Genomic DNA, 13,074 nt, shown 5'->3' with positions numbered 1-13,074 from the left:
CTATCTATCTATCTATCTATCTATCTATTTATCTATCTATCTATCTATAGGCTCTTTATTAAGTTCCAGTAAGACAATTTTGGTTGGAACTGGATCTGGGAAAGGGATATTAAATTCATTTATAAATACTATGATTTTGGGCTTAGGAGTTGCTCGTGTAGGAATTTTTATAAACTACCTGGAATGATAACTAGCATTATCGAGAACTACTGCGTATTTTCTATCACTAGAGGGAATGTTGGAACTAATTCTCAAAAATAATAGAATTCATGTCATCATGACAGTCTGCTTTTGCATCCGCGATGTTCTTTGCTGAAAGATAAAGACAATCTGGCCTCCACTCCTCCTCTCCGCCTGCGTGAAGAACCATTATTCTTTTCCCGCGTGACACTGGCGTATTAAGTCCACAACCGCAAGTTCCATCGTCCCATCCCTTCTTCATTGTATCATGTGTGTCAAACTACGTTTCGTCCAAATACACCACACCATAGCCAGCAGCTCGCAATTGATTAAGTCTGTGAATATACTTGTATCTCCAGGCGACGTTCCTCGAAGATTCCATTATCACTCGCCTTTTACTGAGTGTACGGAAACGAAATCCAAGAGACTTTACAATATGTCTCAGCGTAGTTTCTCGATATGGAAAGTCTGCTGTCGTTTGTAAGCGTGAAAGCAACTCTCGAATTAGTTGAGGGTTGACGTTTTCCATTTATATATATATATATATATATATATATATATATATATATATATATATATATATATATATCCTGATTAACTCGCATTGAAACTGGTCAAGTTTTTCGAAACGAACTTTCTTACTTCCCTTTTTCTTTGATGTAAGACGGCCTCTTTCAACAATTTTACGTACAGTTTGTCTATTTAGGTTTAGAACTCGCGCCGTCTCAGTAATTGGTCCTTTACCTAATTTATTTTTAACGACATAGTCATGAACATTGCATATTAATGTTTGATACAGTTTGCAAAGTGCTCTTGCAAAACTAATAGGAGAGCCATTGCCACTTGTGCTAGGGGTCGCACAACTATCACAGCTATTTTCGTTATTAATATTAGGACTTGCTTGCCGCATGGTTCGTTATTCATTTCAAAATCTGGTTCCTCACGGAATTCATTGTTTCTTCCTGCACAGGATTCCTCGTCTTGCCAAGGTCTCCACATGTTTATAAACCACACTCAAAATAATCACAAATAAACTCAGTAACATCCAAAATAACTAACACTAATTATTACTACTGCCAGTAAGACTACACACAAACATTTTTTTTCACTTTCTAAACTTAGATATTGAAAAGGATATCAATTACACAAATCTATTGCTATTCCCTTTCAAAATGAAAGCGTTCAACTTGAGAGTTCATCTCAAACTGTTTTTCTTTTAACCCTTAACGCATCAAGCCTAAATAGTGAACGTTGTTTACCAAGCTGGAGTCTTCTAGGGACCCCAAGTAATATTATTAATTTCTCAACTTATTTTTTTGCACTTTTTTAAATGAACGTACCATTGATCTATTTATGTAGCACATATCCCAAAAGAATACAGGACACATATAAATATCGATAATAAATTGGTTCTTATCGTTGCAGCAATATCACCAAATATCACCTTCTGGGGACCCTAGAAGACCCCGCTTGGAGTGTTAAGGGTTAAGAGAAAGAAGGAAAGAAAAAGGATCATTGACAAAAATTTGGCAACAGTTTGGGTTAAGTTTATTGCCCGTCAGTCAGTTTTCAAGGGAGAGGAATACCAAACAGGACAGTATGAAAAGAAATCGTCCACAGGGGCGGCTTCCCTTTGTAAGCAAATGGCTGTCTTTAGAGTGAGGCTACTATACATCGATTTCTTCCCGCTGCTCACTACATTTCATTTCCAACGTTGGACTGCTTATAATATAATGATTCCTGCACAGTGGCGCGTTGATTGGTATTGACATCATCCTTGCTTTCTCTGCTCCCTACCTTGGTTTATACATCACTGTATTCCTCTTTTTTACTGCATTTTCTCTTCCGTAATAGATTTCATATCCTTTCCACTCCGCAACTCTTATTTCTACTTCGAAAACGCACTACTACTTCTGTAATTGTTGTCAGGATTGTGACACCATGAATCGTCTTATTTTCTTTTGTCCTCTCTGCCACCATCATCGCCTCGTTTTTCTCTCTCTAAAGTTCTTAGTTCTCACTGTTTTAACCAAGGATGTTATAAAATAGAGGATCTACCCATACGTATCTTCATCATATGAACTCAGTGAAGCCAAAAAAAAAAAAAAAAAAAAAAAAAACAACAACCGAGCATCGTCTGAACCGGCACGTCCGATTGGCTACTCCGTTCCGCCATGATTGTTGGCTCGAAACATTGTGATTTTAGTAGCGCGGAGTGGGTAGAGTAGGTGTGGCGAAACTGTGACGTATGGCTACACGAGTTTGTAGTATGGGCAGAACCTCTATTTTGTAAGATCTTTGGTTTTAATGTGTTAATTTTTACGGCAAGTCTTTACTTCAGGCAACGCAGTGACAGGAACCGATTTATCTGAACCGGTTCCAGCAGTTACAGTTACAGTTCCCAAGAACGAGAGATAGAAAACAACTTGCCCTGCGGGGCTCTAACCCGCTTTCACTCGCAGATACTCGCTCGGTAATACTATGTGAATCGAACTGCAGCGACATCTAGTAAGAAAATATTAAAAACTACGTCCATGTGTATTAGGAACAGCAAGGAACCAGTGACAACTTTGAATAAAAGTATGAGTGACAGAATATCACCGCTTTCCCCAAAGCATAAAGTTACCATTTTTACCATATTTCCACGTATTCTTCGAGGTTATCATCTATATTTACAATACTGTTTATTTCGCATCATATAATCATCTCTCAAGATTTATCTCGATCAACTTTGTCTCTTGAAGTCTCCGATTGTAATTGCCGGGAGAGCGGAGTTGCTTAGTCATGTATTTACGAAGAAGAAGAAGAAGAAGATTGGGCATTCAAGTTGGATCTTGTCATCCAAAGAGTGCAAAGCAGATTTATTGTTTTGTATTTATGACTGCTGTTTTATTTTTACACATGAGGTAAAACACGTATGTGGTAAAACATTTCTAGTTACTGATCGAAAACAGAATAAATTTATGCATATAATTAATTAAGAAGTAATGAAAAACATTTTGTTTTTCTCATCAAAATTTTTCTTTGTACAAATAATTCCTCTGTGAAAACAGCTTATTTAAAATAAAAACTGAACGAAATTCTTACCAAATTAAATTTTAAGTCGGAATAGTGCAATCTGGTCCATATAAATTGTATTGAAACTTCTACAGTAACTTTTAACACATGCATATTTTTATAAGGTGCAAAGGTGGATAAAGTGTAACGTGCAAATTTACAATAGTCCGTCAAATTCAGAAGAAAAAAATCTTCGCTGTTCTTGCTTGATATGATAACCTAACGCATTTTAAACTTATTTTCCTGGCGCGTGCGCGAATAATTGCGTACAGATTTTTTTTTTTTTTTTTACATAGGTTTAAACGAAAGTTCAATGAAAAGAATTATTTATGAAAAAAGAAAACATGCAGTACCGTGTTACGATACAGTAGAATAAAGTTAAAGTAGGGTACGTTAGGTTGGTGGAAGGTTAACAGAGTAGGTAGCTTAGGGTAATTTGGGTAAGGTTTGCGCTTGTTTTTTGCATTTACAAGTACCTTAATGTAAGTTTCGGAATAATACATGTTATTAAAGAATTTGTAGGGCAGAAGGGGGAATTGGGTGCACGGGGTAATTGGGCGAAAAACTTTAAAAATTTATATTTTACATTTCAGTACATTTTTATGAAATTTAATTACACCAAAATTTTGGGTGTGTTGATGTTTATCATAAAAAAAAAGTTTAGATGAATTTTGAGAGGGTGCAGTAATGACCAAAAAAAAAAAAAAAAATAGTCGAGAAATGGCATATTTGAAACTTCGTTTCAGGTTTGTGGCTATGTGTTTTTGTTTGAGTCACAATAAATCACGCATATATTAATGTTTTGAGCGAGATTTTTTTTACTGCTGCTCTTAAAAACATAAGGATGGTGCGGTTCACTCGATAAGATGGTTCTACCAAATAGAAAATGTATTGGTAAAATACGATGTGAAACATTTTTCCTGAGGGTGTAAATATAAGTAATTACGTCATTGTGCAGCACATTGAAAATGTTGTATGTGTAAGTGTGCTCTTCCACTATCCTCGAATATGAATATACCCCCGTCGCTGACGCGCCAGCTCTCTGCGGACGAATCCCCTTGCTACCGCTCGGGCCCCCGTACTGCGCTCCTGCCGGCATTCGTGTCTTTGAGTGGCCACCTAGCACAAGTTGATTCGTGTTTTAAGCACTGTAGTTTTTATGTCATGCGCTACACTGTACTTATATTGAGCCCTCCTGAAGTCAATGTGCAAGTAGTAATGGAGTTCCTCATATAATGCGTGCTCCGCTAAAATAAATATACAGCTTTAACCTAACCTGAAAATGTAAGAAATGTGTCAAAATTTGGTGGAACCGTCTGCTAGAGTAATGCCGGATGGTGCCATGAAAAATAGCAATCTTAAATTTTCACTGTGAGGCAGTTAAAATTTTAATTGTTGTACTTCCCAGTTACCTCAACGCGGTAATTGGGGGGTAAATGGGTGGAATACTTTAAGTAAACTTTTTTTTTTCTTTCTTTCTTAGAATTCATTTAAACGCTGTGGTATCTTTTTCTTTTCTAGTGTACACTTTAGTTTGATAATGCATTGTGTTTATTAAGCTATTTTGTTCAACTTAGGCCGCCAGTGCCTTTGCGTATGTCAATAGTGTCGATACTGTAGCGTGTGCTTATAAAGCGAAGTATTTATAAAATAGGACCTGTCTATCAATCCAGTGTGTTAACACATATTCTACTGTAATAGCTTATAGTTCTGTAGTGTTAGTCTTATTACCTTCTTTTGTTTGTTTGAAAATATTCCTTTTTTTTTTTTCTTTCTTTCTTTTTTTTTTTAACGTTTTCGGCCGAAGTTTTGACCGCATATAGTTTGTTTTCGAATGTGAAATATTTTGGATTAAGTTCACAGGACAGTATACTGTCCTATAAACAATAACTGGAACGCTTGAAAACGCATTCACATATCTTTAAGGTTTAGAAACAAGCTACTCATTATTTTGTGTAAGCTAAGGTATGTATTTTTTCTAAGCCAATAATCTACTTGGTCGAAAGTATTATTTTATATTTTAACGTATCCATAATTTGCAATATTACGATCATGGGAATTTCCATGTGTCCATTTCTCTGCGTTTACTTCTAAACCATGTCCTGCAAACGTTTAATAAATCCTCTGTATTTCTTTCTATTTTCCTAATATCAACCCCTATAAGACTTAGGTCATCAGCATAAACCATAACCTGGTGAATGCAATTCAGCTCTAGGCCCTGGTTGCTCTCTTTAATTTTCTTCGTAACGTATTCAGAACAAAATTGGATAATAATGGTTACAACCAGGATTGGCTGGTTTAAACCAAGGTGGTTTAAACCAGCTGTTTAATAATAATAATAATAATAATAATAATAATAATAAAAACTGGTTTAAACCAAAAAATGAAAAATGTTCGTAAAAGTGTAAGTGTTCGTAAAATCTTGATGAACACACATTTGTGGGTTATCACGTGTCACTCCCGCATATTATTTGTATTTTATTCAGGCCTAAATTCCCCATTCATCACTCGAAGAGATTATACTACAAATAACTTTTTTTTATAAGTTTATGAATGTTTCTTTTGTGATTTTTTTTTATAATTTGTTATTATTGTTATGCAATTGCAATCAAAGAAAAATTCTAAATATTGTTTCGTTTTAGTAATGTTTGCTATTGATAAAATATATCGAAATACCGTACTTTTGTGGAAGGGGGGGGGGGTCATACAAACCCCACGAGAGGCATTTATTGAAATATGTTTGGTATTTATTTATGTATAAATGGGTCAGAGCCAAAGTGGATTGAAATAATTCTTATCTTTATTCACTTTTCTTATTGATATGCAAATTAAGTCGTTATATTTCTTTAACTTGGACTAATAAAAGTCGTAGTGAACCAGCTTGGACTTAATTAGTTCTTCTGTACTCTGCAGTATTTTGAAATTGTCCATGTGTTATTCTGTATAATGGTTTCACTTGTGCAACTGTTTATCTATTTGTCCTGAAGTGACTCTTGACAATTATATTAACAAATATGTAAAGATCAGTACAACGTATTTTATCAGGAGTCCGTGAGTGAGTCGGCATACGTACCACATTTGTGGCCAATTAGTCCCGGTTTCGAGTTCAAATGGAGGAGAATTTGTTTCGGATGTAAGTCGGGAAACGGTTTGGACTTCGCTTTAAGCTTATGTGACCCCTTCCAGCATAACCAGGGTTTGAAAAAACCCGGGTATTTTTCAAAAAACCCAACCCACCTGGCCCCATGTGGGTTTTTCGGGTTTTATTGGGTTTTTTCGGGTTTAATTGGGTTTTTTCGAAATATTTCAATCTCTTTGGGGTAAAAATGTTAAAATATGATTTACATTTCATGAATGTCATTGTCACAACTTGCAATAACTTTCTATTCACTGCTGTTTTGGAAAAATTGCCGCCATTTTGAAATTTTATATTGGATCGCCGAAAAAATCTGTACAGCAAATTTAGAATGTCTTGTGCTTCTACCCTCAAAATATCAACTTAAAAAGTCCGAAAATTGCACCTTGTAGCATGGATACCCGCTATTTTGAAAAATGGACGCCATTTTGAAATTTTATGCCGCCAAAATATATACAGCTAATTTAGTCTCTCGTGCTTCTACTTTGAAAATTTCAACTTGAAAGACCTAAAATTGCGCTTTGTAGCATGGATATCAGCAGCGGCGCAAATTTGTCTTCAACATTGGGGGGACGGGTAAGACGGTATATATATATACATGCGATGTACAAAATATTTATGAAAGCGAAAATCAATGCTCAGGAGGACTACCCATGTCGGTCCCGGCGTCCTCCATAGGGGACAAAATATGACGACATATTATTGCTTTATAACTTTAAAATCCGACCGGCAACATTGAAAACTGTTCACAAGGGATGATCCAAATATGATCATTCCCTGTAAACAGTTTTCAATGTTGCCAGTCTGATTTTAAAGTTGTAAAGCAATAATAATATCGTCATATTTTATGTCCCCTGTGTGGTACTCCGGGACAACATGGGTAGGGGAGCAGAGTTGTCTTCAACATTGGGAGGCGGTCAGAATTGAGGCTTATTCTGGGAGGTATCAATTTCATCTCTTTTCTTTGTGACAGTTGGACACAAATCATCACATTTCTTCCTAAAAGACACATTTCCAATCGGATTATTGAGGGGGACAGTTCCAAGATTGTAGGGGATATGTCTCCATCATCCCCCCGGGATTTTCGCCAGTGGATATCAGCTATTTTTTTTTAAAAAAAAAAGCGCGCCATTTTGTAATTTTACGTTGGCATGCTGCCAAAATCTAAACAGAAAATTTAGAGTGTCTGGTTTTGTATTTAAAATTTAAAAGACCGAAAGTTGAACACTGTGTGGTAAAGGCAGACAAACTAGCAAATGTAGATCAAGTCATCCTAGGAGCCTCAGTGACGTTCGCCAAATATGAATACCACCTAGCTATATTAATTTAAAACAAAGACGTAAGTCATCAAAATGTCTTAAATATTTTTCAACGTAAAATAAATGGTCTTTTGATGCTTTGTGCATTCAATTACGGGAATCACCCGAGCACTTGTTGCAAGACAGTTCTTTCCCGAAAATTAATTTAAAACAATTAACAAGGATAGGCCTATAATTCATATTTTATAAAGTAAATGTTTCAAAATGTCTAAAATGAAATGAAATATCCTCCAGCGTAAAATAAATAGATTTATTGTTGAAGTATTCACTTTCGATGCTTTGTGGGTTTAATTGCGGGAATTTCCCGAACACTTCTTTCACGACGGGTTTTCCCTGAAAATGCAGCTTGCTTTACTGTACATCGAAACTTCCATTAATACTTAAATTTGAATGCAGCACTTGAAATAGTAAGCGTTACGTAGTCTTCGGAGCTCCGAGCATTAAGCTTCTTAATTTTGACAAGAATTTTTACGTTATTGCTAGTGTTGATTCTACAGAATGCTTATTTGAAGGCTAGCAACAAATGACTGAACTTAACTGTTGTTGGAAAACCAAATTTTACTGAATTCTTTTGTTACCATCAAAGGTAAGAAATAATACTAATAGTTTTGCTAATGTATTTACATATTTACTGTTAGTACCGGTACCTATGACCTCAAACCCGTCAACGTATGAGGGATAACGTCCCTCGGCGATGCCGAGTCAGGAAACACACTATTCACGGAAAGTATTTTCTAAAATATACAATCGCTTACTTTACTTCAAATAGGCTATAAGCATAATCCGCACATTAATTTGTTCTACAATTATCTCAAGCTAAGGTGAGTTTTTTATTTATTTATTTATTTATTTATTTATTCATTCATTCATTCATTCAGTGCATTTAGAACTTTATAAAGGTCTTATGTTGAATATTGTTTATCTTAACATGAAAGCATATAATTCGCCCAAAGAAAGTTTAAAATCTGATAAAAATAACTTTCAATGTGATCACCTTAGTTGTACCAATAATACACTAACAAAAAAGTCAAAAACCCAGGTGGGTTTTAAGATGGGTTTTTTCAGCTGGGTCCAACCCGAAAAAACCCGGTGGGTTTTTTCGGGCTGGGCCCACTTGGGCAAACCCTGAACATAACCCATTTGTTGTTTAGTAACACCAAGGTGAAACAAACTTATTTCTGTCCATATGTGATATAAATGCATTGAGCAAATTATTTAAACAAAAAGACGGATTTTTTATTTTTTCAATAAAAAACATGGTTTTTGCCAACCCATCTTGTTTCAAGCCATTTTTGACATGAAAGCTCGTGGACAAGTATTTCCCCTCTCGAATTTTACTTTGGAGTTCATTTAAACACATCTTAATCTAATTAGCTTCTTCGGTACACCAAATTCGAGATACCGGTGAAATTGTACAATGTGTTCCTCGTAATCAAATCTCATAGTCCTTTCTGAAATCAATAAATACCGAATACCGAAGTATATCATTCTCATTTCTTTTCCAGTATTTGACAAATGGTAAATATCTCGTCGATAGTTGATCGAGTTCACCTAAATCTGTCCTGATAATCTCCAATAATTTCATCTGAATACAGAGTTAGTTCATTCGAGAGGATTTTGTAGAATGTTGACAAAAGAGAGATGTTTCGATAATAATTATTACAATCAGTTTCCTCACCTTTCTTGTGAATTGAAACAATGATTGATTCTTTCTACTCTTGTGGCAATTAGCCTGTTTCAGATGAGGAGAACTCGTTCCAGAGTTTCTCCCCTCCAGCGACAATTAGCTCAATAGAAATTTCGTCTACACTCGGAAATCTGTCTCTCTCTCATTTCTTTATAGCAATTTATGTTTATTTTCTGTTAGGCTCTGAAATATGTGGTTTTGCTGTGTACATTTCACTTTCTTCACGGACATTAATTTTTGGCTGCGTGCTTTTTAAATTGTTGAAGAGATCTTTCCACCTTTTCAAAATACTATCCATGTTCGTGGGAATTTGTTTCATATACTTACTATCCGGCTCTACGGCCATTGGTGGGCTTTGGCCTCCTCTACAACACGCCTCCATTCTGGTCTGTTTTGCACTTTCTTCTTCCATTCTCTCTAGATCTGATGCCACATCGTCCTTCCATCTGAGTTTAGGTCTCCCTCTTTTCTTACTGAATATATCTTTTTATTTATTTATTTATTTATTTATTCATTTATTTATTATAGTTTTCTTGGGTGTTCTTTCATCATGCATGCGTTCAACATGTTCCATCCATCGAAAGAGTTGCGCTTTTATGAATTTAACCACGTCTTCTCCTTTTAGAATTTCTTCTATTCCCTTGTTGTTCCGTATTCTCCATTCTCCGTCAGCATTCACAAGGCCGTAATAATTTTTCTAATTATTCTCCTTTCAAAGATTCTTAACAGATTCTCATTTTGTTTGGAGAGTGTCCATACTTCGCTGGTCTTACTAATGTTTTCTGTATTTTTACTTTTTTTTTTCTGTCAGTCAGTCAGTTTCGGAATAGTTGCATGTTAGCGCGGTAAGCTTTATTACGTGCTTGTATACTGTCTTGGATTGATGTGCTTATATTGTTATTGTTGTCTATTATCATTCCTAGATATCTAAAAGAGTCTACTACTTCTATTTCCGAATTTTCAAATGAGATTGTTTTGATTTGTCTATATTTTTCCCTGGGAGATATTATCATGCATTTTGTTTTCCTCGTGTTTAGTTCGAGTGCTACTTTGCGTGTTTCCTCTTGAAGGTCTTAGAATGCGTATGCGCAAATCTGACTGGCTTGGTAAAATGTGGTTCCGCTTTTATTTAGTTGTTTGATTGCACCATGTAGGGCTATATTATAAAGAGTTGTTGACAGTCCGTCCCCCTTGTCTTACATTGCTATTAATTTCGAATGGGTCACTTATTACGTTGCCCACTTTTACTTTTGCTGTCGAGTGATACATTGCCATTTTAATTAATCTTATTAGCTTTTCTGAGTAGTTTAGGTGCTTCATGGTCTGAAACATTTCTTCTCTTTTTACACTGTCAAATGCTTGTTTGAAGTCTATGAAAGTAAGGTAAAGAACTATGTCGTGTTCATACAACTTTTCTATGATTTCTTTCATTACGAACAGTTTGTCTGTGATGCGTCTGTTCCTTCTAAATCCACATTGGTATTCGTCTATTATTTCTTCTGTGTAATCCTTTATTCTCTCATTGAAAATCCGTGATAACACTTTGTGTACCACACTTAGCAGTGTAATTCCCCTGCAGTTGGTACAGACCAATTTGTCCCCTTTTTTGTATATTGGGCAGGTCTCTCCTATTCTCGAGTCTTGTGATATTTCCTATTCCTCACATATGCTGATCATCAGTTCTCTGATTTCTTCTGTTAGATTTTCTCGTGCGTGCTTTAGCATTTCTGCTACTATTTCGTCGTTTCCATGGGATTTATTGTTTTCTTGCTTCTTAATTATTTTATTTTTTCTTCCTTCATTGGCATTTCTTAATTTACTTAGACGTTTCCATTCATATACCCATGTTCTTCCGAACTCTGCCCATCTTTTGGTTATTTCATTGTCTTCAGTTATTATTTCTCCATCCTTGTTTCTGCATCCAAATTGTCGTGGTTGATATCCTTTTGTCATTTTGTTAACTGCTGCATATAGTTTTTTTTTTTTTTTTTTTGTCTCGTTTTGCCTGCTCAAATTTTCAGTCTCTTCTAGTTTTTTTTTGGATCATCTGCTTTTTCTTGGTTTTACATGTTTTATATGCTAGTCTTTATAATTCCTTATACCTCTCGTGATTATTTCGAGTTCCTCTATGCATCATTTTCTCTCTTCCTTTATTTTTCTCTTTTATTGCTGTTCTGCACACTTTATCAAACCATTCTTCGTTTCTGCTAAATTTTTATTCACCAACTACTTCTCTTGTTGCCTCTATCAATACATCCTTTATTCTAGTCCAGTGTTCCAATTGTTCCATAGGCCTATGCTTTCATTAATTTATAAATGCAAGGTGTTTTAACATTTTTTAAATTCGTTGATGCGTTTTCACATGTCCTGAATATTTTTGTTTTTACTATTTTCTTTAAATTCAATAATTTTAGGTTTAGGTTAAGTTTAAAAAAAAATCACGTTTCTTTGTTCTAAGAGTTTTGGAACTTTCCTACCTGATGTTATCGAAGTTCGTACCGTTCTATGATTCGGATTTTGTAGCTAATGCAGTTTTGACTCTTTTCTCTTCTCTTAATTTAGTGCATTTCTGGCCGAACTATGGTTTGTTCCTATGTATTTCCGCGTACCCCAATTTTTCTTTTGCGACTCAAAAAAAGAAACAGAAAAGTCATTAGATTCCAATAATAATTCCAAGATTAGTTGTGAAGACATATTTTATTTGAAAGAAAAGTAAATTTGGATAAGGGCGAATCTGGACCAAAATTTTGGACGTGTTTTCGGAGTGTATTAGGCTTGCAATCGACTCCACATCTGACAGCTCTGAAGCATTTAACATGTAGTATCATAGAATAAATAGTACGACGAAATCCTTGAAGAAATTTACTTTTATTAGATTACCTTTACGAGAAGCAAATGCATGCAGGTGTTCCTCTTAATTTTAGTTCCTTTCTATTTTCTTCAAAAACGTAAAAAAGAACACCATGTAGGTGTGAAACGTCGTTGTCGTGTGCAGAAATAAACCGAGTCGCAATGTGCAAGAATAATTATATATTTAATTATGAAACACCACTCATACGTAATGTACTAACGATAAACAACAATACTTAAATAAATAATAAATAATTACTATATTTACATTTAACTAGTATTGTAATTGTTTGTAATGTTTTTTTTTTTTTATCTGTACGTGTAGTGTTTTCTTTATTTCTAAAAATTTAACATTTTCTGTATTTCAGGTTCTGTCGTCGAAATAGCATAGGGTAATATCTGTTATGAAATAATGAAGAGACAGCAATTCCTTGTGAAATTTTGTTCTGCGCGAACCTGCTTTTTGTACCTTTCAGAATCATGGTTGAGGCGTTTGCAAGGGAACTCTGAAAAGGTATTTTTATTTTTCATCTTTCAGTGGTCTACCTGCTTTATGTGTGTGAAAATAAGGTAGAAAAGGTAGAAATAACAAGATTTTCGGAAATGTGTCACGGATTTCATATTTTATGCAACTATATTAAAAATAGTTTAAAACTTTACTTGTAAGTGCATGATCATTTTATTTCCTTCGTGTGTCTTCCATTCCATCATTCTAACTTATATTTTAACCTATACTTAGTACCTTCGGAAACAATTATAATCAGAAGTTGAAATATTAGAAGTACTGAAGACATACTATTGAGGATTTTGATGTAAGATTTCTTTCTGATACATTTTTTTTTTTT

The 13,074-nt window shown here is 34.8% G+C and overlaps 1 protein-coding gene across 3 annotated transcripts in view; it reads left to right on the top strand.

The window, feature by feature from the left end:
* The first annotated feature begins 2,591 nt into the window (after nucleotides 1-2,591).
* Nucleotides 2,592-13,074, top strand: part of Pex1 (peroxisomal biogenesis factor 1) — a 171,058-nt gene continuing 160,575 nt past the window's right edge. The window contains exons 1-2 of one of the 3 annotated variants that reach the window (XM_081769054.1): nucleotides 2,592-3,095; nucleotides 12,598-12,743. In XM_081769054.1, the coding sequence (XP_081625180.1) occupies nucleotides 12,642-12,743 (102 nt within the window). In that variant the 5' untranslated portion in view covers nucleotides 2,592-3,095; nucleotides 12,598-12,641. The remainder of the gene's footprint in view (nucleotides 3,096-12,597; nucleotides 12,744-13,074) is intronic. The other 2 variants (XM_081769052.1, XM_081769055.1) reach the window with 2 other exon arrangements.

This window comes from Thermobia domestica, chromosome 8 (assembly GCF_964235325.1).
Source record: "Thermobia domestica chromosome 8, izTheDome1.hap1.1, whole genome shotgun sequence".
NCBI lineage: Eukaryota > Metazoa > Arthropoda > Insecta > Zygentoma > Lepismatidae > Thermobia > Thermobia domestica.
This window is presented reverse-complemented; position numbering and strand designations above follow the sequence as displayed.